The sequence below is a fragment of the Lagenorhynchus albirostris genome, chromosome 12 (genome assembly GCF_949774975.1).
Source record: "Lagenorhynchus albirostris chromosome 12, mLagAlb1.1, whole genome shotgun sequence".
Lineage (NCBI taxonomy): Eukaryota > Metazoa > Chordata > Mammalia > Artiodactyla > Delphinidae > Lagenorhynchus > Lagenorhynchus albirostris.
The window spans coordinates 81,009,629-81,036,424 of record NC_083106.1 but is presented as its reverse complement, the minus strand read 5'-3'; the positions used below and the strand labels follow the sequence as shown (position 1 = coordinate 81,036,424).

The following is a 26,796-nucleotide window of genomic DNA, read 5'->3' as shown; positions in this document are numbered from 1 at the left end:
GAGAGAGAGAGAGAGAGAACAGATCGTCTGGTGGAAGGGTTTATTCATCTAGAACTTGATTACATTTCACCAAATTGTTTTTTAAATGGTTATACCTGTTTATATTGGTGTGGCCTCCCGAGTCTGGGAACTTAGCTTTTTATCATGTGTCCATGGTCTTTTAAAGCATTTACTTGGCACAGAATTGGTAAGTACTCATTGAGTAGTTTGGTGAAAGAAAATGAGGATTTCATACCTGTAACTGCATGACTACCATGTTAAGCAACTACTATTTTATCAAGCCAGCTTTTTAGTTAAGCTCACAAGGCTAATTTTATAGAGTGGATAACCCATTTGTAATTTCGGTTAGGCTTTTAAAAGTCTATTTTTAGGGGTTCTTGACTATATTGTTCAGTTATGATAGTTATGTTCCAAAGAAAGATACATTGACAAAATTACATTATTATTTCAATTGCTAAAAAGTGATTGGGGCTAAAGTTTCCCATAAGTGATAACAAGTTTTTTTTTTCCCTTGCAGGAATCAATAAAATGGTTTTCATAGCCTTAAATTCGTAAGACCTAAATATCATCTAACATTTAATTATATCTAGCTTTTGCTCAATAGTAATATAGCCATTTAAAAATTTTTGCTAGCGTTATTCTTGTGCCAGGTTTTTTTACATTAAAGTCCCTTTCTTTTGTTGTTATAAAAATGCACCACTGTATTGGGTGCTACAGCTTTTTACCTGCATGGACAGTCATATTCCATTATGCGAGTTTATTCAGCCATAGCCTTCACATCAGGAAAATCGTGCTGTATAGAAACGTCTCTATTTGTATTTGGCTGAGGTTGTAGCACATTATTCTGAGGGGAATCATTCTATTTTAGTAACAATGAAGCCCCACTTGGAGTGTGTTGAAAATCTTTGTTTTCTCCTCATGCTCTGGACCCACTGCCTGAGAGGGAAAGTTGAGATACAGTTGTTTTACAGACCAATGTAGGAACTTCTCTAGAGAAAGAAAGGTATTGTATTTTGATTATCGAAATTTCTTAACATGACAGTAACTTGCACTTAAGTAGTGCTTTAAAACTTCAAAAATGTTTTCCATACGTGTCTCACCTAAGTACTGAGGGCAGCCATTCTAACTCCATCTAACAGATGGGAACCTGGTAGCTCAGTTTGTTACTAGTCCAGGGTAAGTTATGCAGCTCAGAGGTGGCCGAGTACATGGGCCGTGCTGGTCTGTTGACCACTAACTCATTTTGACACTCTCGACAGTCAAACATATTTAAATAGAGCGTGTTCCAGATGTTTGTCAGCTTATAGGTGTCACTTCTCAAATTTAAAAGCAGGATATTGTGGCATAAATTGTATATGCGTAACCTCCCTCCTAAGGAATTTTGGGGGAATGTGTTTAGTTTTACTGGGTTGAAATTATTGGACTCAGTGGTATTTTGTAGATTCACTCTCACCTTTAGATAAAAAGTATGTACTTAAACAGAAACCTGAATTTTTAAAGAAGCTTGTTTTTTTTTGTTTTTGAATGTATTTATTTATTTATGGCTGTGTTGGGTCTTCGTTTCTGTGCATGGGCTTTCTCTAGTTGTAGCAAGCGGGGGCCACTCTTCATCGCAGTGCGCAGGCCTCTCAATATCGCGGCCTCTGTTGCAGAGCACAGGCTTCAGACGCGCAGGCTCAGTAATTGTGGCTCACAGGCCCAGTTGCTCCGTGGCATGTGGGATCTTCCCAGACCAGGGCTCGAACACGTGTCCCCTGCATTGACAGGCAGATTCTGAACCACTGCGCCACCAGGGAAGCCCCCAAAAAGCTTGGTTTTTATTGATACCTCTTACTGTATTTTTTTTCATAATCAAGTGATTTATAGAAATCTGTTATATATAAGCTTCTGAATATTTGATATAATTTCCAGATAGTACTTTTATTTTCCATTTTACTTTAATTGTACAAGCAATATGTGAAGATAATCATAAGAGCATTTAAAATTATCAAGAAATAATACATTCAAAGATATGAAGAATAGTACAGCTGAGGCTTGTATTCTTGTATACTTAGGTGAGTTTCCCTACGGTGTTTTTCAGAGTTTTTTGACCATGATCCAAAGAGCTAACATTTTATAACACACCTTAGTTCATCTATAAGTTTTCTTAATCTCAGGGTTCTATCTGAGATTTATTCATGTTGATACAAGGCTTCTTGAGGCAGTCCTTGCTGTTTCTCATCCTACAATTAGTATTAATGGATTAAAAAATCCCCCCCCCCCAGTGTGTTGATTGCAAAATGGAAGTTGTTGTAGTTTTCAAGGGCATTTCCTCCTAATTACCAGTGAGGGTTTTTATGTGTTTATTGGCTGTACATTTCTTCTGAATTACTCATTTGTATCTTTTTGTCCATTTTTCTGTTTAGGTTGGTTGTCTGTTTCCTACTAATTTCTGTTTCATTTTTTAAAACCTCTTTGATTTTTACTTGTTGGTAATCTTTTAAGCAATACCCTACACATTTAATAAAGGACTTTTTACTGTGGGATATTACTACTCCTGGTTCAAATATGGTGAGTGAGTAAACTGTTCACATAAAGTAGTTTTAAATTCTTAGATTTGGGGGGAAGCTGTTAGGAAAAGAAAATTAGTAAACTCATTAAGGTTCTTGAAGGTTGATTTATAACCTTTCAGAAGCACAGCCAAGACACACATCTTCTTAGCAAGCTGCTGCTGTGCCATTTGAAAATTTGAACGTGTGAATTCTGTAACCCTCCATTAATTACGATTGTATAAAGAACCAGAATGCTGCTTATATGCTGTTTTATTTTATTTTATTTTATTTATTTATTTATTTATTTATTTATTTTTTGCAGTACGCAGGCCTCTCACTGTTGTGGCCTCTCCCGTTGCGGAGCACAGGCTCCGGACACGCAGGCTCAGAGGCCATGGCTCACGGGCCCAGCCGCTCCGTGGCATGTGGGATCTTCCCGGACTGGGGCACGAACCCGTGTCCCCTGCATCGGCAGCCGGACTTCCAACCACTGCGCCACCAGGGAAGCCCTATTTTATTTTTTAATACTAGCTTTTCTCTGTTTCTTCTCTGTAATTAGGTCCTCGATGGGCTTCCTGGAATATTGGTGTGTTTATTTGCATCAGATGTGCTGGCATCCATAGGAATCTTGGGGTTCATATATCCAGGGTCAAGTCAGTCAACCTAGACCAATGGACACCGGAACAGATCCAGGTAAACATTTCCCTACCGAGAAATTATTGAAAATATTTAAAATGGATTTATAATCTTTAATCCTTCTTGCACCTAAGGATTAACATTGAAAAGTAGTATATTGAAATATGGATATGCCACATACAAAATTCGAGTGTTATCTGAATTGTCAGTTCACAGATGTGTATTTTTTCTTGGTTCTATAGTAAAGTCAGTTTTTAATCTATTTTTACCTAAAATGTTGATTTTGAAGTATTTAAAAAATAAATTTATTTTCCTTGTGCTGATGAAATTTGCAGGTATAATTCCATAGTCTGTTTTGCTTTGCTGTCAGTAGAGGGCGCCTGGGTAAAGACAAAGAACAGACCACCTCTTCCTGAGCGCTAACTGGAAGGCCTTCCCTTCTGTGCAGGGGTGGGTGTTCTCCATAGGCAGATAGGGCCGAGGGGTTGGAAGACAGCCCAGTTAGCAAATGTGCTCGTGACTGATTTGGGCTTGTTTCGAGCGGTTTAGCTTTTTAGAGAGAAATTTGTAATTTTAAGGGCTTGCCCTTTTTCCAGTGTGACAGTATTAAATCCTCAAAATCATACTTGCTAGTTCTTAAGGTTAATTGCTAATGTAAAAATGATTATTTCTACTGGTTTTATTTTATAGTTCACAGTGAAATTACATAACTTTTTCTTACGACCTTTTCAAATTACTTTTAGTCAGCATGAAGCCTAAATATACAGATATATGTAGTTGAACTTCAGTGATACACACACAAACCTCACAATCATAAAAGAACAAAAGTAACACAAAAATTGGCATGGGTTGGGTGGAGTGGGGTGGGGGTGGAAAGAATAGAATAGAATGCTGGGACGGTGTGGTCATTAAAAAACGATACATAGACTTGGTTAAAGGAAGTAAAATTTCTATATTGAAGACATATTTATGCCAAAGTAAGTTCCAGATGTAGCAAACATTTAAATATTAAAAAAATTAAACCTCAAAAATACTCAAAGGAAAAAAAATAGAACAGAGATTTTTCAGGCCATAAAGTCAAGCATAATTTACTTAGTTTAGTCTTAGACTAGTTTTTGAACATTTTGCTGGCTAGAGCATAAAAGGAAATATGAAACCTTGTGTATTTTCGAGATCCTTGAGGAGAAATTTTACTTGTTAATCAAGGAAGCAGAGCTTTTTGAACATTTTATATGAAGCAGTGTTCTTAGTAACATCTCTGTAGTAACTGTGGTGACAGATTTCATGACATTGTTTAAGTTGTTTTTAAGAAAACATGTAGCTTGAAAATGTAGCTTGGTGTTTGTAATGGATTATAGAGGTACAAAACATTCAAGACCCAGTGTATTGCCTTTTTAATGGTTCATTTCAGACTAAGGAGAAAACGTGAAATCCCTGGACAATTAAATTCTCCAGAAATATTATTTTTCTCAATTAGGCTGCTGAAAGGAGTTGAGTAGCAGGTTATTTGAAGTAGGCAGCTGTTCTTTTTTAATAGTTTAGAGCATAACTTCCCAAACAGAGGGCTGTAGTTCACTGGTTTTCTGTGGGATTGGTTATAGGTACAAAGTAAGATCCTATATTATTAAATGTGTAAGGATTTTGAAAGCAATTATTAAGTAACATACAGTCTTTGAAATGGTATTTGAACACATTTGCATGGTTCCAACTGTCAGCTTCTTCAGATAAGAATTACTGTTTTCGAATGCAAGATTTTTGATGAGTACTTCTCACAGAGGATGCTCTGTGGGCTCTGTAAGCCGTGGGGCTGCTCCTGCAGGTGAGGAGGGTAAAGGTAGGTGCACTCCTGCAAAATCAAATTGAGGAGACAATGAAGTTTCACTTTAAAGAAGAGCAGGGAAGCCTAACCACACGGACAGATCTTGTGGGGGGCTTGTCGGCGCTTGCAGGCAAAGCCAGAGTTGTTCTTCGGAAACTGGCCCTGGACTGCTGTGCGGTGAAGAGGAAGAAGTGGTTGGCCAAGACCCCAGGCTCCACACTGCGGAGCACAGGGGTTGTTTTAAGGCCGCTGGTTCTAGAGAGGCCGCAGAGCAAAGTGATTGAGAAAGTTGTCTCTGGAGCCAGATGGCCAGGTAGGCCTGGGCGGTGCTGACAGGACGCCCGAGCGCAGGTGCCTGAGCGCCCTTGTCTGCGAGGTGGGGTGGCAACTGTCCCCCTGCAGGGGCCGTGAGGACCAGCTAAGTTAGCGCGAGTAAAGCATTTACAACGGTGCCTGGCACGCTTTTTATTGAGGTATAGTTGATTTACAGTGTTGTGCTCTTTTTAGACGGGCACGTCTTGAACACTCAGTAACGCCGACTTGTCAGTTACCAGTAGGATTAGGCCATCTGTTCACTGTGCAGACCCTCGCTGTTGCTGCTCTGAGTATCTTTCTGATCTTAAGCTTCCCTAGTGAATCCGCTGTGATGAACTGGTTGCTAAACGTACTACTGAGTAAACAAACAGATGGACCCATTGTGTGGTATTACTGAGTATAGAAGAATTACTTTTTGAGAATATTTGTGAGAAGTAATTCACGTTTAGTGGTATTGGATGGTAAGGCATTCAGAGATGAGTGGTGAGGTAGTGGCATCCATTGTCTGTCGAGGTCACTCCTTATTCAGCTTTAAGCAGATCCTATTTCCTGTGGTGGTAGGTGTGTTCCTTACAATCCAATTCTATCCACCCTTGGCATTATTTATTTATTTACGTAAGAAAAAAAAAGAGGTATAATTACAGAGAGAATCCAGATAAAAGTGAGTTTTACGTACCTTGGCAGATGTCTTTATAGTCGTCCACCTGTATCCTCGGGAGGTTGGTGCCAGGACCCCCACGGACACTGAAATCCGTGGACGCTCAAGTCCTTTACCTGAAATGGAGTTCCTGGACACGGGGCCGCGCATGGGCAGAGCTGACTGTGTGCGTCAGCAGAATCCCGGTACAGATACTCTGAGCGCGTCCATCACTAGGGAGAGGTTCCTTGTGTCCATATCTAGTCAGGACCCCCCAGGGGCAGCCGCTGCACTGATTTCTGTTCCCTTAGGTTGCTGTGCATTGGAACTTTTGTCTTTTGGAGTCTGTTCTTATTAACTCTGAGTCTAGGTTCAGATTGGGGAAAGTGAAGATCGCAGTGTGATTTAGTGTTCCATATCCTTACGGTGTAAGAATTTATTTAGCATAGAAACTGCTTGGGCGATACTTGCTCACAGAGTAAGAGAAATGCTTTCACTGCGTGTCGTCAGTTCTGCTCTGGGTCTTCCCCACCACCTGGACATGTCATGGGGATCGTGTCTCTCATTTTCAGAGATGATACTCCGTTTTGGTTTTATTTATTTATTTTCTGTATTTTATAAGTAAATGTGGAAACATCTAATCTCTGAGCCCCGTCACCCTGTTGAATAAAAGTGGTTTTTGTTAACATACTAAGTTTTGCCTCAGGACTTCTTATCAACTGATAATATATATACATACATCATATTTATGTCAGTTATTTATATGTTTGTGCGGCAGTCAGTGTTTAGGGCATCTGTCATGTTATAGCTGTGTTAGTATTGCTGTATGCTTACTTTTAAAAGAAAATAATTTATCTACCAAAACTTATTTGTATTTTGATAGAATGGAAATAGAGTTACTCACCTTAAATTTTAATAAAACAGGTTTTTTAATAGTGGTTCATAGATTAAATGTCTTTGATCTTGGGTTTATTGTTGGGTACTTCTCAAATTTTTGGAAAGGATCAATGTTTCAATACTTTTATAAATACTATAGCTTTTCTTTTAAATTTTGTATTGGTTCATCAACTCCACGTCTTGATTACCATTTTTCCCCATTATTTAAAAATTCTTTATTATTCATTTTCCAGTGTCTGTATTGAATGAGTTAAAATAAAGAATACAGTAAACAACAAGGTCATACTGCATAGCACAGGGAACTATATTCAATATCCTGCAAGAGACCATAATGGAAAAGAACATGAAAAAAATTACATATATATATGTATAACTGAGTCACTCACTTTGCTGTGCTGAGTGACACAACAGTGTAAATCAGCTGTACTTCAATAAAAAAGGTAAATTTAAAAAAAAGAAATGGGGATTAAAAACAATGAAGAGTAAAGTTTCTTAGCTCACTTTGTAGATAGTCATGTAAATTGTGTTGTCCAATAAAACACCTTAGTGAGACTTTGTCCATAGTGGAAAGTATCCTACGTATATTTGGTGTTTAAATTGATAACTTTTGGACCACTTTTAATATTTTATGTATCTATAAATCTTTTAGTAATTGTCTTTCACATGCTCTTTGTTTTACTACTTACTAGTGTCATTTATTGATATGGTACTTAGTATTTGTTTGGAAACACCAAGATAACACAACTAAAATGTATTCATGTATAAAATATATCCAGTCTCCCTAGGCATAGTGGACTTGCCTTCAACATTTTGTAGGCATTTTCCCTTCCGTGTCTTTATAGCTTTACCATTTGTGCTTTAGCTTTGGACTACACTTTGGACTAGAGGGAGGGGTCTTTGAACCCAGCTCACCTCACATCATCGTTTACTGTTACAACAGAAGAATAGAAGCTCTCCTCTCATTTTCTGTCCACCCATCCTCTGAATGTTTCCGATCTGACTTCCAGCTATTTGTTCTCTTGTTCTAGGGGCAGGGTGGAGGAAGGTGGTGGGTGCTGGTTTCCCTGCCTTTATTTTCATTCTCAGCCTTCCTTCCTGCTTTTCCACCTAATTAAAAAAATTATGTTCGTTTGGGGACATCTTTTTTTTTTTTTTTTTTTTTTTTTTTGCAGTACGTGGGCCTCTCACTGTTGTGGCCTCTCCCGTTGCGGAGCACAGGCTCCGGACGCACAGGATCAGCGGCCATGGCTCACGGGCCCAGCCGCTCTGCGGCATGTGGGATCTTCCCGGACCGGGGCACGAACCTGTGTCCCCTGCATCGGCAGGCGGACTCTCAACCACTGCGCCACCAGGGAAGCCCCTGGAGACATGTTTAAACTCTTTCCTCCTCTTTGAAACATGCTGCCTCACTCCCGCCTTTCATAAAAGTTTCGCCTTGTACCCTCTGACCCCCACAAACAACCCTCAACTCTGTTGTGCTCCTTTACTCGCTGGTTTGCTTGTTCACCAGTTAGCGTTTACCAGGTACTAGCTCTTACCTTCCTTTAGCAGCTGAATTTCTTGAGTAAGGTCTTTACCTGCTATTTCATTTCTTTACCTGACTTTTGCCTCTGCTAGCTCATTTTTATTCCCGTCACTCTGATGAGTTTGCGCTCACAAAGAGCACAGTCACTCCTGTGGCCACGCCCAGCTCTCCGCCCACCTCCGCCTTGGACTCCCTGCTTCCCTGACACTCATCGCTGCCTCCTTGAAGCTTTTTCTTTAAAGTTACTATCCTCATCTTTTGTTTTGTTTTATTATTTAGGCGCTGTATTTTTTTTTCCTGTTTCTTTTTCTGCTTTTCCCTCCTGCTGGAGACTTGATACAGTTTTGTCTTTAGCCTTTTTGCTCTTCTGTCTTTCTCCATGTGGAAAACTCAGTTACTCTCATGGGTTCAGCCGGTATTTTTCAGTGTAGATGATTTTTCCCTCTCTTTCCAGTAGTGACTTCTATAGAGTTTCAGTTCTTCTTTTAGATTGTCTGTTCGACACTTTGGTATTCATGGATTCATCATGCCTTAAGAAACCTTGGATATCCTTGGCATGAAGTAATTGGTAATTTTCCCAAGTGTGTTTGGTAAGGCTGGAGTTAGCCCGTTAGGTTGATTCCAAGGCACTGGAATTTCAACATGGTTTTACACTATCTACTCATATTTGTATATTGAAGAACTCTTGTGAAGTAATTAAAAACCTTGTTGCTGTGTGAAAAATGTTTTGCATAAAACATAGAAAGCCGACTGCTAATGCAATGATAGAAGTTAAGAGAAAGGAATAGATGTTACCCGGCATGGATTTTTTTTTTTTTTTTTGCTAGATAACATGATGCATTTGAGTAGAATAAAGAACAGAATATCAGAATTAACAGCTGCTCTTTAACAGTATAAACAGAACCTCTAGCTGTTTCATATGGAAACAGGAAAAAAGGATTTATGAAATTGTTTCAGTGTTTCATTATGGAAAATCTTGCCCACAGTCATAGTAATTAATGTGTATGTTTGTAAATGTTAAGATTGGTAGATGTCTATTTACCTGTAGCTTGGTACATCGAAAATTTAAATAATCATCTGGTTATCCAGACTGGCTTTCTTTTCTGTGCCTTTGTATTCCATCAGTTCTTAATTTTTTCGTTGTTTCTGTTGCTTTCCATTTTCCCCCCTTTTCTCCGCATGTTCCAATATACTTGTAAAATTCCAAAAATACGGCAGCCATAGGGAGTCTAACTTAAGCTAGTGTGTGGAAGTTCCAAGGTAACATATGCAGGTACTAGAAGGCAGTGCTTTTCAGCATTTCAAGCTGCCCCAAACTGAAATTGATTGCCTTGGAGAGTAGTCAGTTTACCATCACCGGGTGGTTTGTGCCAAGGCTGGACGAGCACCTGGAGGTGTGTAGCTGGGCTTCAGGCATTGGATGGCAGGTGGGGAGAAGTTTGGACGACTGAAGTCTCTTCCATGCTTGAGATTCTTTGATTGTATGCCCGGTCCTCTTTGGTTACCACAGCAGTTCAAAATACATTTTCATTATCTGTGTTAGAATAAAGACGGTGAATCACAGTTAGAGATGTGATTCAACTTTTTCCAAAAGTCAAATTCCACCCCAGAGGATAAAAATGTTCTGAACTCTTCGGTAATTCAAAAGAATGTGACAAGATTATTGGGTTAAGTCTGGAAGACGGGTTCTAAAAATGTTTTGGACGAACTTTTTTGCCCTTCATATTTTCTTTCATAAAGAGAAAATCACTAGCTAAATAAATAGGTATAGATTTCTATGATAACCTTGTCATTCCCGGAAAAACCTACTGTAAGGTAACTTGGTGTAGCCTTTAGTTTAATTTGGCAATAGATGTGTCATAGCGTTGACCTGCTTGTCTTAATTTAAACTTTTGATTTTTCTTAGAAAAGGATTTTTCCTAAGGAAGCTACTAACATCATGGATTTCTGGCTTATCTTCCTCAGTAAGCTTTGCTGTATTCTGTCACCTCAGCTTGAATTCCTGATCAGGCCAAATCAGGGAGGATAGGCAAAAGGGACTTGATAGTTACTTTACTCTGTAGGTAGAAAAGCAACTAAAATGACAGGTACTTTTTATGTTGTGGTCATGTTGTGTGCATCCTCAGTGGTAAAATTTGGGTGTAAAAGATTTAAGAGTTGGGGATGAAAGTGCCTGAATACACTGAAGTTTTCTCCTCTTTCACTTTCTGACATAGTACGTTTTGGATGGAGTTATGATAAATTTTATTCTCTAGAAGCGTATTAATTTTGTGAAATGAAACGACTTGTAGTTGACGTTAAGTTCAGCCTCCTGTGAGCTCCCTCTGCCGTCTTTAAAAAAATGGAAACCGGGAACTAGAGTGTTGTTAGGCGATCAGAACTGAAATTTTCCTTGAATCATGCATGCGGTTGTGCAGGTTTGTTTACTTGGAGCAGGATCCAAGGATGTATCACATTGATCCTTTCTCCGGGCCTGGTGTTAGCTCTTGGTGAGTAATTAAATGGTCAGTTCCTTGCAAAAAATGGCATTATGGCACCGTCTTAAGTCTTCAGGTGCAGGTGAGATAAGGTATTATGTTTTCCTGGGAGTTCTGCAGAGGAGAAAGATGCATTAAATAAAACATATTATTAACAGTAATCTTACCTGTGTTTTTAAATGAGGCTACTAGCACATGTAGAACACTGTAACTGGCTCATTATCTTTCTGTTTCCCAGCGGTGGTGTAGATGTGTCGCGGCTGTTATGCGGTCGTCTGGAGCCACTGCAGCCCTCTTTTGCTTGATGTTTGCATGATCTGTCTTCTTTCGTGCTTTTATGTTTGACCTGTCTCAGTCTTGAAATATAAGAGGTTTCTTTTAGACAGGAAATGCCTGTATGTGGTATGCTCTTCCAATATGTAGTTTCAAATTTTTTGTTTCAGTGACTTTTTAAAAACTAGTTTTTTAGTATCGTGTTTCCTTGTTTGAATTTCCTTTTTCAGTGACTCTTACCTGCCTGTTGGGTCTTCATTGCCTGACTCTATTATTTGTCACTTTCTCTTCGATCCTTTTCATTACTTTTTTTTTTTTATTAAAATTTTTTTCTTCTTTTGCTTCTCCAGTTTTCTTAGACCGTTGTTTGCTGTGTTTATTTGTTCTGGTCATCTATTTGATTTCATATTCATTTCTGAAATATTTTTTTCTTTTATTTCTAATTCTTTTCCTGAGTTCTCGTTTTAATTCTGCATGTTTCTAATTTCTGATTTAGTTGTTCTTTCATAACACCACGTCCTTAAACTCATTTTACATATTCTTTTGTATTTTGTATTTATGTCTTTTAGCTTTAGCTTAGAATTAGTAGGCTACCGTTTTGATCTGTTTCCTGGGTGTATTTGTTCTCGTGTGGCTTCACTGTCAGAGACATTGTTCCACGTCTTATTTTTCTTTTCTGATAACTTTAATGAGACTTGACCTTGATTTGTTTTCCGTTGATCATCTTTATATGACATGGGTTTTTCATTACCTTTAAAAGGAACTCATATTCAAGATAGCTTTTCTAACCTCACAGACCTCTCTCTTCTGTTGTTTTCACATGATGTTTAAAAAGTAAAACCACTTGTTTTCTGAGATGATCGCTCTGTTCCCTTCTCCCACTTTTATCTGGACCTTCTCGTCCTTTATCTCCATTATTTCTGTCCTGCTCCGTTTTGAATTACTCAGTGTAGGGCCCTGTCCTGGAAGGGAGATCTGATGGTTCCTCATGGGAGCGCCTCCCCATTCCCAGCTTCTTGCACTTCCTTGCTCTTCGGGTGGGTAAAATCCCTTTCAGCTTCATCTGCTTTCTTCACGTTGGTTCACAGCAGTTTCCAGTTTATATTTCTCCACTGTCTTAGTGTTCTGTTCTCAGATCCATCTGACACCTCATTAGCTGCAGGCAGGTCTAGTGGTCATTATGCCTCGTCCTTAACCTGATGGCATCTCGGGATTTGTGGGGATCCTCCATCACCAAATTTCAGTGTGAATATTGTGCATGGGTTTTGGTGTTTTTAATCTAGTACTTCTTTTTCTTTTTTTGGTAAGAGCTTCAGAAACTGTCACTGCTGTTACAGAATTCCCATGACAAATAATATTTAATAGAATAAAATTGTCATTAAAAAAGCTAATTTGAAGCTCTCCATGATTTAACCACATTTGACCTGTATATGTTAGAACATTGTTTAACCTCTCAAGGTTTTGACCCTTAGATAAATTTCCATAGGGCTTTATATAAACAGACACATAATAAACTTTCAGTTCACAATTCTTGGTATACACTTATTCAAGAGACCCCTGGTCAAACAACTTTTTTCTTATTTTGTGGGAGGACTCATTATAATTCCATCAAACTGATGAAATTTCTCAAATTGTGGCCTCATGTACACATTTAACTTTTTTTTTTAATTGTGTATCCATTTTACAGATTTTCTGCAGTGGCCCATATTCTCATTGTATTTTTTAATTTTATTTATTTATTTATTTATACAGCAGGTTCTTATGAGTCATCAGTTGTATACACATCAGTGTATACATGTCAATCAAGTCGCCCAGTTCAGCACACCACCACCCTGCCGCTTTCCCCGCTTAGTGTCCGTACGTTTGTTCTCTACATCTGTGTCTCAGTTTCTGCCCTGCAAACCATTTGACTGAGATTCAACTTATGCCACCTCCTTGCCAGGATCGTTAAATGTGTCCTCAAAGAAGCAGAGTAAGGTGGCAGCACAGTGCTGGGTTTATCTATTACCTGATGTGCAGAGTGAGGTGAAGAAAGAAATGTGATACTGTCTATAGCAAAATTTAATCTGTGAAGTTTAATAGGATGTTTGCATTTTAAACAATCCACTGGGGGAAAGGTCACATTTATTTTGAATCTGAATGTGCACGATTGTGATTTTTCTCTTGATTTTATTGTTTTTGAGGTTAAACTTTTAAAAATATCAGTAATGCTTTTTAGAGTTCCCTTTTCCTAGTGACTGGCTATAGTTCTTGGCTCAAGTCACTCATTAACCCTATTAATTCCGTACTATCTAGGTGGGACTGAGTGTAACCAAAGAAATCACAAGCTACTTGAAGATAAGGGCTTCTATCCCATAGGCAGTGCTCTACTGGGTAGGAAGTTGTTGAGTGGCAGTGAATGTAGAATACCTGTGTGAGTGGATCATGTGGGAACAATTATTGTTAATTTCATTGCACACAGTATTTTAGAGGCGAGGTTGCTTCTCTTCCTGCTTTGTGTGAATGTAAGATGATCGAGAATAGCAGGTGTGGTCAGGGCGCTGGCCTGGGACTCTGTAGACCTGGGCTTGGGGTTAGGCTTTGTTGGCTAAATGACGGGCCATCTTCAGCAAGTTACTTAGTAGTGGCTCCTTTTTTTCCCTTAAAAAAAAAATACCCTCAGTGTCTAGTGATATCATAAGTTCTAAACATATCTTTTAAATGTCTCATTACCTTTTTGACAGTGACCTTTATGTATTAATTTCTAAAAGCATGCAGCAGTGTGCAGAGGGCCTTCTAGGCAGAAAGATAGAAAACGTGTCATATTTGAGAAAGTAAGGTAGTTATCGGGTGCAGTTGTTGTATGTGCATAGGGGGTGAAGGTGGAAGTTGTAGGCAGGGGCTGGTTTGGCCTTGATCCTGTGAGGGATGGGGGATGGGGAGAGGGACAGCCTACGAGCTCTTAACGTGTTCTCAGTTGAAGAGCGACACCTAACGTTATGTTCCTTTTAAGAACATAAATCCGAGGGGCTTGTTCCTGCAGTGGCCTAGGCAGTGGGTGACTAGATCTTCAGCTGAAGTAGTGGCAATGAGGTTGATTAACGGGATAAATCTACAAAAATATTAAAGTTAGAATCACAAAGACTTCTGACAGAAGGGGCAAGAGTCCAGATGACTCCTGAGCTGGGCCTTAAGCACCTAGGACGAAAGTAGTGGTTTATCCCTGGACTTCAAATCGTATGATTTCATAGTAAGTAGAGATGACAGAAGACTGTAATGTGAAACTTATCCAGTTTTGTCATAACAATGTTTAATTTTATTGCTTAAAAAAAATTCATTCTCTGAATTTGTAGCAACTTAGCCAATGCTGCAACTTATGAATCAAGATCTGAGAATATCTAGAAATTGTGAAAAATAGGAAAACTGGTACCTCTGATTCCACATCATCATTTAACAATTTTAATGTTTAAATACGTGTGGTTTACTTACTTTGTTCTTAAAAACAACAATTAAAACAGAAAGAGATCAACTCCCCTAAAACGCAATTTCATGAAAACTGAAGGAATGGACTCTGTATTAAATATTTCCAAAGAGCTCCTGAGACCAAAAACAGTGGCCCTTCTTTTCCAGCAGCTGGAACCCAAAAGATCTTGAAACCAGTCCTGAAAAGCTTGCTCCTATGCAAGAAATCCTGGTGGCTTTTGAGAGGAAGATAGAGAACTATTCTGGGAAATTTCAAGTGGTAGTAGAGGTGAGTCACTGACGTGAAGAATTGCCAGGGACTACAATTTCTCTGTTTAATTATGAGGTTTTAAAATATATATACACACACACACACACACGCACGCACGCACGCACGCACGCACGTTCAGCTAAGGCAGTTTGAAATGTTAGTCTTTGTGTTCTACAAATTTTAATGAATAGAAAATAGAGCAAGTGGTGCTCCCTCTCCCGCACAAAACCACATACATGGAAATCTTAAGAAGCAAAAACTAATAGTTGAAAGTTTAATGATGTCATCTTCAGCAACAGTAATGAAGGTAATGATACTGGGAAAACACCTGGCATGTAAATGCCATATTTATATTTTGAATGTATTCTGACTGTGAGATATTCTTGGATGGGATTTGTTAAATGTATTAATTTTATTCGATCATAACGTCTCGGATTGTCAGGAGACCCTGTTCTCTTAGTGGAGGTGGAGGGCCCTAGTGAGAGGAGGTCTCCTTGCTCTGAGTCACATGCTGCTTGGATCCCTGGCTAAGCTCCCTCTGGATGTATTTTATTTAGGAACAGTGTAGGATTAATGAAGCCCCCCTCTAACTCTTTTATTGTGTTGGGGAGTGGGAAACATATGGACATGGTACAAACATCAAAGGGTACAGAAGGTGTAAAATGGGTGGTCTCCCTCCCATTTTTGTCCCTCAGTCATCCAGTGTCCCTCTGTAGGAACAAGCCTGTTTTTCAGTTTCTTGTATATTCTTCCTGAAATGTTTTATGCATATATACAAACATACAGGTGATACACATTTTTAGCTATTTTCATATCCTTACACAACAATCTTTTGACCTGGGAGTAAGAGTCTTCTCTCTCCCACCCCCGTCTATTTCTCAGAAAATGGGTAGAAGTGTTTTAATTTACATAGTTTTTTACCTTTTTTTCCTCCAGATTTAGCATAGACCTGTAGCGTATTTCCATGACATGCTAATGTGTAAGATTCTATTGATTATTTTGATGTTTTGCATTTTTGCCATTGGGAATTTAGAAGATCTAATTGCCACATTGTAACCTAGTCATTTGCAACAAAGCAATTAGTAATCTCAGTCCTTTGTTTTGTAGCTGTTATTCTTTTTTTCCACTTATTCCATTTTTAAAAATAGCCAGTAAACCCCAAAGGGCAAGTCAGTATACACATAAAAATTTATGAAAACTATGCAGATAGCTTCCTGAAACAGTCCATTAATGTGGGTTTCAGTTTGCTCATAAATGGTTGTTGCTGAGAGAGAGAAAGTACAGGAGACGCTCCAGGGACACTTGGGGTAGGTGCTGAGCAAAGGGGAGGGCGCACAAGGTGAAGGAGAGGGGAGGCCCAGGCGCCTGGCTCCTAAACACAGACCCAGGCCCTGGGCTGGACTGCGCTGGGTGTATGGGCTAGGGCAAATAGGAGCAGCCTGCCCTGGAGTAGTGGCTTCGCGTAGTTACATTCCACACCCCCGGAGTTTGGAAGGTTAAAGAAAAGAAAAAATGTGACAGATTTTATTCTCAGGAGAATGAATCATTGAGTTGGAACTTCTGGTGGCCTGTTACTTATCTTGTCTTTTATTATTTCCTGATATTGACAATGACAAACTTGGGCACACTTTGTTTCTGTATGTTCCTGTTGCCTTTTATCTTTGCATTCATTTCATGGCCCTTTTTGCAGTAAAACTGTTTTTGTGTGCTGCTTAATTACCATGTTTTTCCACTGGAGATGCCCCATTGACATAAAACAATGCCTTTTTTCTTTTAAACATACACAGTAGTGTTACATAAAAATAAAATTTCCTATTACATTTGTTTGCTTATTGATTATGCCTTTTAAAAATCTATTCCCACTTTTTTTTTTTTTAGTTTTTGGGTATGTTTATTAAATTACACAATCCAATAACTAAATGCCAATTAAAACTTTAAATTGACAACCTCAGTTCTCTTTAGTCTCTGTAAAACGTTAAAAAGTTTAGAACTCTTTTAGAATATAAGATTTATTGTTTTCTTTGTTTTTTTTTTTTTTGTGGTATGCGGGCCTCTCACTGTTGTGGCCTCTCCCGTTGCGGAGCATAGGCTCCGGACGCGCAGGCTCAGCAGCCATGGCTCACGGGCCCAGCCGCTCCGCAGCATGTGGGATCTTCCCAGACCGGGTCACGAACCCGTGTCCCCTGCATTGGTAGGCGGACTCTCAACCGCTGCACTACCAGGGAAGCCCAGTTTTATTGTTTTTTAGTGCAAAAACTGGGACTGGGTGATATGTTGTCTACTTAGAAAGTTTCAGAAATAGAAATGCTTCATCTTCATTAGATTGTGATGACAATGTGTTTAGCCCATAGAGGCTTTTCAGCATTTTGATTCAAACAGTATTTTTAAAAATTGAATCTCAAGTGATGTGTGAGGCTTTGGGCAACTGTTGTTCTGTGTACTGGATTGTGGGGGAGAAACTGAAAGCACTCAGATTATGAGGACAAGTGCTTTTAATAGTGGGCTTTGGGATTCTTAAGTGTGTCCTATTATACCATTTCCAGGTGAAGCCTTGCTTTGCGGTTATAATGGTGGTGGTTTTTGGATGAAGATCGTTCATTTATATACAATATAAAATTCATCTTTCTAGGACCATATAAAGTATAAAAGGAGGACAGATTGAATTTAATAGGCATAGTAAATAACAATTTTTAAATATGTCCTGCCTAAATGGCATTTATCATAACTGCGGAGTACACATTTCACTTATTCTTCAATATATTAATATATTTTTTCTTAAAGTAAAAATGAATGTTGACTTTGTATTTCATCTATTCTTACAATGGTTTGTCAAGAATATCAATACATTTCTGCTCACTGGATGCTTGCCTTGTTTTTAAAAAATCAGTTTTGAGATGAAGTATAGTTTACTATGTAAATAAATATCTCTTTTAAAATATTTTTAAAACTCTGTAACTGATTCCTTGAATTACCCAGCAGGGAACCTCTTTGTGCTTGTTTCCTCATCTGTAAAATGAAAACTGAGCCGCTAAAGCAAAGAGCCTGGTGTTCATGAGCCCTGCGTGACATGGTCCCCAGTTCCATTGGCTGCAGCCTGAGGTGTCTAGACTGCCAGTGGCCGATGTTGGTTCTGTCGAGTTTAATTCTAATGGAGACTCCTGGGCCTGTTACTTAACATCTTGCAGCTTCAGTTTCCTTTCCTGTCAAATTAGGGTAATAATACCTAAATCAGGATTTTAAAAACTTTGAAATGGCATATATATAAGCAATTTATGTATTATAATATATATGCAATTTATATATTATATAATACATCTAATTTATAATACTATATTATTTATATATATTAATATGATATTGAGGCTAATGCTTGTTATTGTAGCTGTTAGGCTGTTTCATTATTTTCTTCTGCCAATTACCAGAATTTGCTCTTAAGTCCAATAGAAAAAATTTTCACGTGTTCTGTAGGGCCCTTGCCTGTAGTGTCTTGACACTCTGAGGACAGGTAGTTTGTACCACACTCCTATCACCTCCCAGGAATGCCAGCTCCTGTTGTTTTTTTCTCTTCACTCTAACCATCTCCAGTGGCTGAACCAGTTTCATCTCCACTAATCCTTTCATTGCAGACTTTCCTTCCACCCTACTCTGTTCTACTTTTTAGAAACTTAGAAATTATTTGAGCTTACTAGTGTCTTCCTTCTCCTTACAAAATGATCTCTCTACATCCGTGATGCTATTGAATCCTTGTTTCCCCCAGTCCCAGCTAACAGAGACACACACACACACGAGCACCTGCGTCAGGTCACTTTTTGGCAGTGGTCTGCTGTAGAAATGGCTCATAATTTCACATCACTTCTCCCTTTCAGATTTTATACCTTTTTTTCCTCCTGTCTAACTGTGATGGATAGCATCCGTAGAACAAAATTAAATAATTTGGTACAATGTACATGTATGCCTTGTTCTTAATTTTTTATTTTGCCAAAATAAAATATTAATGACCTATATTAAAGAGAATATTTATATAAAATGTATAGAGTCATATTTATTGAAATAAGATAATATCACTGATTGTAAGAAACAACTACATTTTATGGACTAATTAGAAAAAAATGATCACTTACAAGACACGATCAGTTGTAAGATGCATTTCTACTTCATGAATGTTATAATATGAAGAAAAATGTAACTTTGGATCAATGAGATATGGCAGGTATAGCAGATACTGTTTTTAGTCTTACTAAATTTTCTGTTAAAATTTTTATGTACTCTTGTTTGTGTGTTAGAAACTTCAGGTTTTCTTATTTTTGTAGTTTCTGTGAGCTGTATCTAAGTTACTTTTTGCTTCATTGCATATATTATGCACACTTTCTCTTGGTCTCGTTCTTTCCAAATATTTGATGCCTTTATGATGACGTGAGTTGGTCGTCTCTACTACTGAATTCCCATGTGCCCCCGCACAAAGATGCGGTGTCATTGAATGCTTGCGATGGAAAACAGTCTTCCTTTTTTCAGGAAGGGTTAGCAGTCCTGAAAGTCTCTCCGCTCTTCTCCCCACTCAGAGGATTGTTCCCTAGCCCTCCTCACACTGACTGACTCCATGCTACTGTGCCTCATGACACGGGGGAGCCCTTGGCCTACTCTCTTCTCTCCAGAGCTAAATAGCAAAACATTTTCTTGTTTTTCAGCTTACTATCCCTTAATGTTTCCCAGCCCTTTATTACTTCACTTTCTCATCATCTCTAGAGGAATGACTTAGAAATCTCGTTTACCCTGAAAGAATTCTTATGTTGAGGTTGGGTGGTGTAGGTATCCAGAAATGGGTTTACATTAGTAGCTTGCATGACTGAGAACTCTCAGTTGGGAGAAAAGTCACTGTATTTTTTTATCTGAAGGAAGGTGGTTCTGTATCCCCTTGAGGGCTACAACCCAAGGATGACATCTAGTGATCTGTTAAGCCTGGATTGTCTTCTTAGGGACACGGGGTGGGAGTGTGTGTTTAGGAAATCAGGGGAAAAAGGAATTTTAAAAGCAGATCTTTCAACCAGTTAAAACATTTTAGGGAACTTAAGCTCCCTGAAAATGATGTAAAATAGTGATAGAGTAATGTTTTGTTTGTAAATGTTAGTTCAGTTTCTAATGTAATAGAACATCCTGGAAGTACTCTTTGGTTAGTCCTTACTCATAGGTGATCCAGAAACTTAAGTTAATAATCATTTCAACCAGTTTAATTATCTTATGCCTCCTTAGCAATGTTTCTTACTCTTGGGGTTGATAGATTTTAGGGAGAGTCCTGTGAACTCCTGAACTTGTATGTAAAATTTGGCCATTAGGCACAGTTTTTTGGTAGCGAGAGGAGGATCCATAGCTTTTGGCAGAATCTTAAAGAGATTAATAACCCCAAAGAAGTGAATCCACTTCTGTTGTGTTCTAGGGCGGCCCTATTTCTGCCTCACTGCTCTCCATTGTGGCCTTGGTTGTAAATCATGAAAACCTCAGAGTATTTTGAAGCCTAAAACAAAGAAAATTTGATCTTGACTTATTGGCCTTAGAAATGGCAGTGTTGTTCAAGTGGTACATTTAAAACAATAGTAATACCACGAACTGCCAGGGAATCCACTTTTAGGAAGTAGTGAGTGTAAATGAAGGTGGTATTGTAGTCACGGAAAAAGACATTCAAAAACTGCAGATCCACGTATGTTGAAGACGTGTGAAGGATTAAAACTATGCTTCTGTTTTGAACTTGAGTAATTAATTTCATAGTTGTGATTTAAATTATTTTTCTAAAGAATATGTATTGGAAATGATAAATGTCTGGTGTTTGTATGTATGTGTGTATAGGAATTACTTTTTAATGTTTATATGAGTAATGAAAATATGTGATTTTTTTATTATAGTGCATGCAAGATATGGGAAATACTAAAGCAAGACTACTATATGAAGCCAATCTTCCAGAGAACTTTCGAAGACCACAGACAGATCAGTATCCTTTAACATTTCTTTATTGTGGGGTTTAAAAGAATCAGCTCATTTTTATAGTTCATATTTTAACTTTGTATTGAATATTTAGGAAGATATGACCTTTATCATACTGTTGGTCATGAAAAATAGAAATTGATTTGCCCTGAGCTATGCTTTGTATATGGTAAGTTTTTAATAGGAATCTGGTAATACATGATCTATATAGTATTTTTATGTAATTATTATTAAGTATAAAATATTATAACTGATTCCTCTTTTTTTTTTTTTTTTTGCGGTATGTGGGCCTCTCACTGTTGTGGCCTCTCCTGTTGCGGAGCACAGGCTCCGGACGTGCAGGCTCAGCGGCCATGGCTCACGGGCCCAGCCGCTCCACGGCATGTGGGATCTTCCCGGACCAGGGCACGAACCCGCGTCCCCTGCATCGGCAGGCGGACTCTCAACCACTGTGCCACCAGGGAAGCCCCAAACTGATTCCTCTTGATTGATCTCCAACTCTTGATTGGAGCATATAGGTTGTTTATTACTTCAGACTATTATTAGAGGTTTGATTTGTGAGCATCTTGAGTACTTTTTGAAAAATCATTTCCAGAGAAGTTTCCTTTGAATATTTATTTATTTATTTGGCTGCATCAGGTCTTGGCTGCATCGGGTCTTCGTTGCGGCACTTGGGCTTCTCTCTAGTTTTGGCATGTGAGCTCTAGAGTGCACAGGCTCAGTAGTTGCAGCGCATGGGCTCTCTAGTTGTGGTGCATGGGCTTAGTTGCCCCATAGCATGTGGGATCTTAGTTCCCCAACCCTGGAGGAAGTCCCTGGAGGAATTTCCTTTGATCACCTTTATGTGGTAATTATGTTTATGTGAAGCAGTTGACAGACAAATCCCATACTTGGTGGACGTGGATGGTGGCAGGGATGTGGGGTCATTGTCACTGCTGACCTTCCGTGGGTCACAGGCTGCATGGCTCTCTCTGCTTTCACATCTGACCTAATGAATGAGGGGAATATTTTCTCACAGGCATTTTAGTGAGGATTTTTTTTTTCACATGTTAAAGAGAAATCGTTTGATTTTATAGGGTTCCTCGAACTCATATTGAAGTTTGAGAGAAAGCTCATCAGAATAAGATTATCTAATTGACTGTAGGTATATGTGATTTTATCCAAAGGTGATTTTTGTGATTTTGGCAATATAATGTAGTTTCTTAAAGATCAGTTGTGTACTGGACTCTCCTGGTGATCCAGTGGTTAAGAATCTGCCTTCCAATGCAGGGGACACGGGTTCGATCCCTGGTCGGAGAACCAGGATACCACGTGCCGGGGTGGGGGGGCAACTAGGCCCGCGTGCCGCAACTACCAAGCCCGCGCACCACAACTAGAGAGCCTTGCGCCACAACTACCGAGCCCACGCGCCACAACTAGAGAGCCTGTGCACCACAACTACCAAGCCCGCGCTCCACAACTAGAGAGCCTGTGCGCCACAACTAGAGAGCCTTGCGCCACAACTACCGAGCCCGTGTGCCACAACTAGAGAGCCCACGCACTATGCAGCTCTCACGCCACAACTAGAGAGCCCGCACACCACAACTACTGAGCCCGTGTGCCACAACTTGATAGAAACCCCCATGCTGCAAGGAAGAGCAGAGCCCATGCACCACAACGAAAGATCCCACATGCCTCAACTAAGACCTGACGCAGTCAAGTAAATAAATATTTAAAAAAAAATTATGTGTAGCTTAAAAAAAACAAAAAAAGAACAGGTACTACCCATGTGTATACTAAAACAGTTTGTGTGACCAAACAATGAAAAAAATTGATCTTTTCTCAGAGATACAGGCCATTATATATATATTTTTTCATATTTGTATAGAAACCTTTTGGGTTATACTCAAGAAGTTAGTATTTGTCCTGTTCTGTTTCTGCTTCCTCCACCTCCTTCCCACACATTTAGCAGTCTGATATCCCAGGCTATTTTTATTATAGCAAGATCCTGGGGTAGGAGTGGGTGGTACATTTCAGGCATAAAAAATTGTGTGAGCAGAAGTATGAAGGTGTGAGGACACTTGACATTTTAAAGTTTTGATATGACAAGATTTAAGTTTCGTGGGCCAGTGGCAGAAGAAGTTCATTTTTCCAGATTGTGAAGGGTTTTCAGTACCATGTAGAGCAGCATATAGGTAGCATATAGAGCAGTACCTCATTTCATTGGCCCAAAGGATTGAAGGATTTGAAAAGCCATGAAGAATTTTGAGGCAGGAGAAACATTAGAAATATTAGCTTCTCCCACAAGGAAGATGAGTTGGAGGAGGTCGTGGAGTCACAGAGGGCATGTAGAATACTAGTACAGCCCTGAGGGGAGCAGTGATGAAGAGATGAATTACGTGGGAGACTTGAGAACAGGCAGGAGGGAATTGGGGAGACTGGAAGGGAACTGGGAAGGCAGGGGCAGTTGGATTAGGTTAAGATTGCCTGGGCTTCCCTGGTGGTGCAGTGGTTGAGAGTCCGCCTGCCAATGCAGGGGACGCGGGTTCGTGCCCCAGTCTGGGAAGATCCCACATGCCACGGAGTGGCTGGGCCCGTGAGCCATGGCCGCTGAGCCTGCGCATCCAGAGCCTGTGCTCCGCAACGGGAGAGGCCACAACAGTGAGAGGCCCGCGTACCGCAAAAAAAAATTTTTAAAAAGAAAAAGATTGCCTTTGTTTCCAGGGAAGACACTGCAAGGACCCCAAGTTTCCTAGCTTGGCTAAGGTTCTGTGAGTGAGGTAAACTTCTTCATCGGGGAAGGAATTCAGTACCAGATGAAGGTGTAAGGGTTACAAATTGAAGACAGTGAGCCATCAGTTTGGGCAGGATAAGGTGTCTGTGGGACACATGCATGGAGATGCCCATCTAGAAGCTGGAAACAGGAGTCTGGACCCTAAAAGAAAGCAGGAAATGCAGTGTAGACAGGAGAGTCACTTAGCACGTAGCTGATAGAAAAATGCTTGCTAAAGTTGTGTTTACCTAGGGCAGTGGTCCTGTATTCTTTTTTAAATAAATATATTTATTTATTTATTTTTGGCCTCGGGTCTTCGTTGCTGCATGCGGGCTTTCTCATTGCGGAGAGAGGGGGCTACTTTCCGCTTCAGTGCGTGGGCACTTTTCTCGTTGTGGGGGCTTCTCGTTGCGGAGCACGGGCTCTAGGCGTGCGGGCTTCAGTAGTTGTGGCACGCGGGCTCAGTAGTTGGGGCTTGCGGGCTCTAGAGCACAGGCTCAGTAGTTGTGGCGCACGGGCTGAGTTGCTCTGTGGCATGTGGGATCTTCCAGGACTCGGGCTCGAACCAGTGTCCCCTGCATTGGCAGGCAAATTCTTAACCACTGCACCACCAGAGAAGTCCCTGGTCCTGTATTCTTTTTTGCGGTTTTATTGAGACTCTTGGGAATGCTGTTTTCCTTCTCTGGAAAGTGAGGGCATAGGGCAGAATCCTGAGGAAGAGAGCATGGTGGAAGGAGATACCACAGAGCAAATAAACTGTGTTCCAGGTGGTTGTTACCACTGCTTGCAGGTTGTATTAGGTTATTCCTTTCTCTGCTTCTCACCCCCAAGCCTGAGTTAATGTATAAAATCCCTCAAATTGAAGAATCTCCCTTGTCTGGAAGTTTGTGTGTTGTGTGTGTTGTGTGTGTTGGGGGTTGGTTTGGTTTGAATTGGGTTTTTTGGACTTCTCTTGAACGTTAAGAGGGTAAATTACTTGAGGTTCTTGAGATTTGGGGTAGTGTTCTTTATGTGGTATCTGGTGGATGAATGTGGCTTCCAAGTTATTTAGTTCATCCCCATGATGCCGTGTTGCTTTGACAAAGCCCTGAAGGTATTCAGGGGAGGACAGGACCTCTGTGTCCCCTTACACTGCCCTCTTCTGTGTACCATTTGGTACACATTCGTAGGAATTCTGTTAAGTAATTACTATCCGTTTTATGGTGAACCTAATAGAAGTAAAGGATTAGTGAGATGGTGAGTTCTTTTTTCTGGTGTTTTTTGCTATGTCCTTAAATGTGTGGTCCTTATCTAAACATTTCAGGAGAGATGAGATTTTTGTAGTGAATTGATTGGTGTCTGGCATCAGTAAGTCCTTGACCTTTGACAAAGTGAGGGTGGGGCATTGGAAACAACTGCAGTAGCTTTCCTGCTCAGCGAGGGTTCACTGTGTGCCAAGCCCTGAGTTTGGCACTTTATGTACATTAGCTTTCTAAAATTTCAGAGCAGCTCAGATAGAGCATAATATTTTTATCCTTGGCAGGCAAGGGGGTAGGGTTCTCAAAGAGCTGTTAAGAAACTTCCCAAAGCCTCCAGACTTTCCCTCGTGTGTAAGGACACTTGGATATTATTATACTTAATGATGATAGTCTGAGTAAAATCAGTGTTGTCACATTTGAGTCCTGGTGGGTGGCTTTTAAAAATAGATAGGCTTATAGTTTGGGACTCTTTGCAGCTAAGACCATAAGGTCTAGGTGAAAATGTCAGTTTTTGAGTACCTGGTATGATTCAGGTCAGGCTCTTAGATAATGTGTGTCTTTGCTACTGTTAGTTCAAGCATGTGTGTTTGATTTTTCAAACTAAATGTTACTTGTAAAGCATTTGCAAATTATGGTCATGTTCATATGAGGTGTTGACCTCTTGCTGTTTACAGAAAGATAATCTAAGGTTGTCAGAAACTAAAGAGGGATTTTGTCTAAAGACATTTGAGATAGATGACTACTAATGATAAGAGTATAAGATGACATCTCTTGGACCATGAGACCAGCTTCTATATCTAATGTAATACTATAGTCTTCAAAAATGTTTTTTACCAAAAAAACAAATGGTTCTGAAGAACCTAGGGGCAGGACAGGAATAAAGATGCAGACGTGGAGAATGGACTTGAGGACACAGGGAGGGGGAATGGTAAGCTGGGACGAAGTGAGAGAGTGGCATGGACTTACATATACTACCAAATGTAAAACAGATAGCTAATGGGAAGCAGCCGCATAACACAGGGAGATCAGCTCAGTGCTTTGTGACCACCTAGAGGGGTGGGATAGGGAGGGTGGGAGGGAGACGCAAGAGGGAGGAGATATGGGGATATATGTATACGTATAGCTGATTCACTTTGTTATACAACAGAAACTTAACACAACATTGTAAAGCAACTATACTCCAACAAAGGTGTTAAAAATGTTTTTTACCTTAGTTATTACAGCTACGTCACTTTTATCCCTTCTTTTAATTATGAAACACTGTGATTTGGAGCTATTATTAGGGAGACTAGTAAAACCAGTCCCCTTTTTTTCTTTATTTCATCAATCATTCTAAAGCTCAGTGCTCTTTGAGCAGCCTAACATCTCTGCACTTTTACTGATTTAAATATAGTTGTCTCATCTTTAGAGGCAAGTAAAACTCACATAATATGGGACCTCACTGCATTCTTAACAAGATTTGTTACTTTTTAAAAGCTTTGCAATTTACAAAAGTTAGGCAGAAGCTGCTGTGAAAGTGTAATTTCTCATGTGGCCTGTGGTTAATTCTACGCGGCATGTACGAGTGCATGACAGGCGATAAAGCTTTACATTAAAGATTTTCATTAGGATCTTTCGTCTTATCTGATAACTTTAATTACCTCAGTTCCATGAGTTCTGGTGTGCACCAGAGCTCATCAGCGGTGATTCTCCTTGGAGCTTTTGAAAATTTTACTGCTATCCGTGTTGTGTGTCTGGAACTGGAACATTTTGTTCTTGGGAATAGATATTAATTTGTATTTTAAGTGACATCTTTAAGGAAAGGAAAAATCTTAAAATACAAATAAATACATGTGAAAAGATAAAACACATAGTGATGTGAACATTTTTCTGGACTTCTGTAGTGCTTGCTGTCTGTTAGTTTTGAGGATTGGGACAGTGAAGGGTGCCGTGCTGAGTGTTTTGTGACCAAAGGCGTGGCGGGTATTCTGGGGTATTTCGTTGTTTGTGTACTAAGTCCCAAATCAGCCAC

At 39.6% G+C, this 26,796-nt stretch overlaps 1 protein-coding gene across 5 annotated transcripts in view; it reads left to right on the top strand.

Moving 5' to 3' along the window:
* SMAP1 (small ArfGAP 1) overlaps nt 1–26,796 on the top strand; it is a 150,110-nt gene that overhangs the window by 44,301 nt on the left and 79,013 nt on the right. For 4 of the 5 annotated variants that reach the window (XM_060167540.1, XM_060167543.1, XM_060167539.1 and 1 more), the window contains exons 2-3: nt 3,091–3,224; nt 20,717–20,802. In XM_060167540.1, the coding sequence (XP_060023523.1) occupies nt 3,091–3,224; nt 20,717–20,802 (220 nt within the window). The remainder of the gene's footprint in view (nt 1–3,090; nt 3,225–20,716; nt 20,803–26,796) is intronic. The other variant, XM_060167541.1, reaches the window with a different exon arrangement.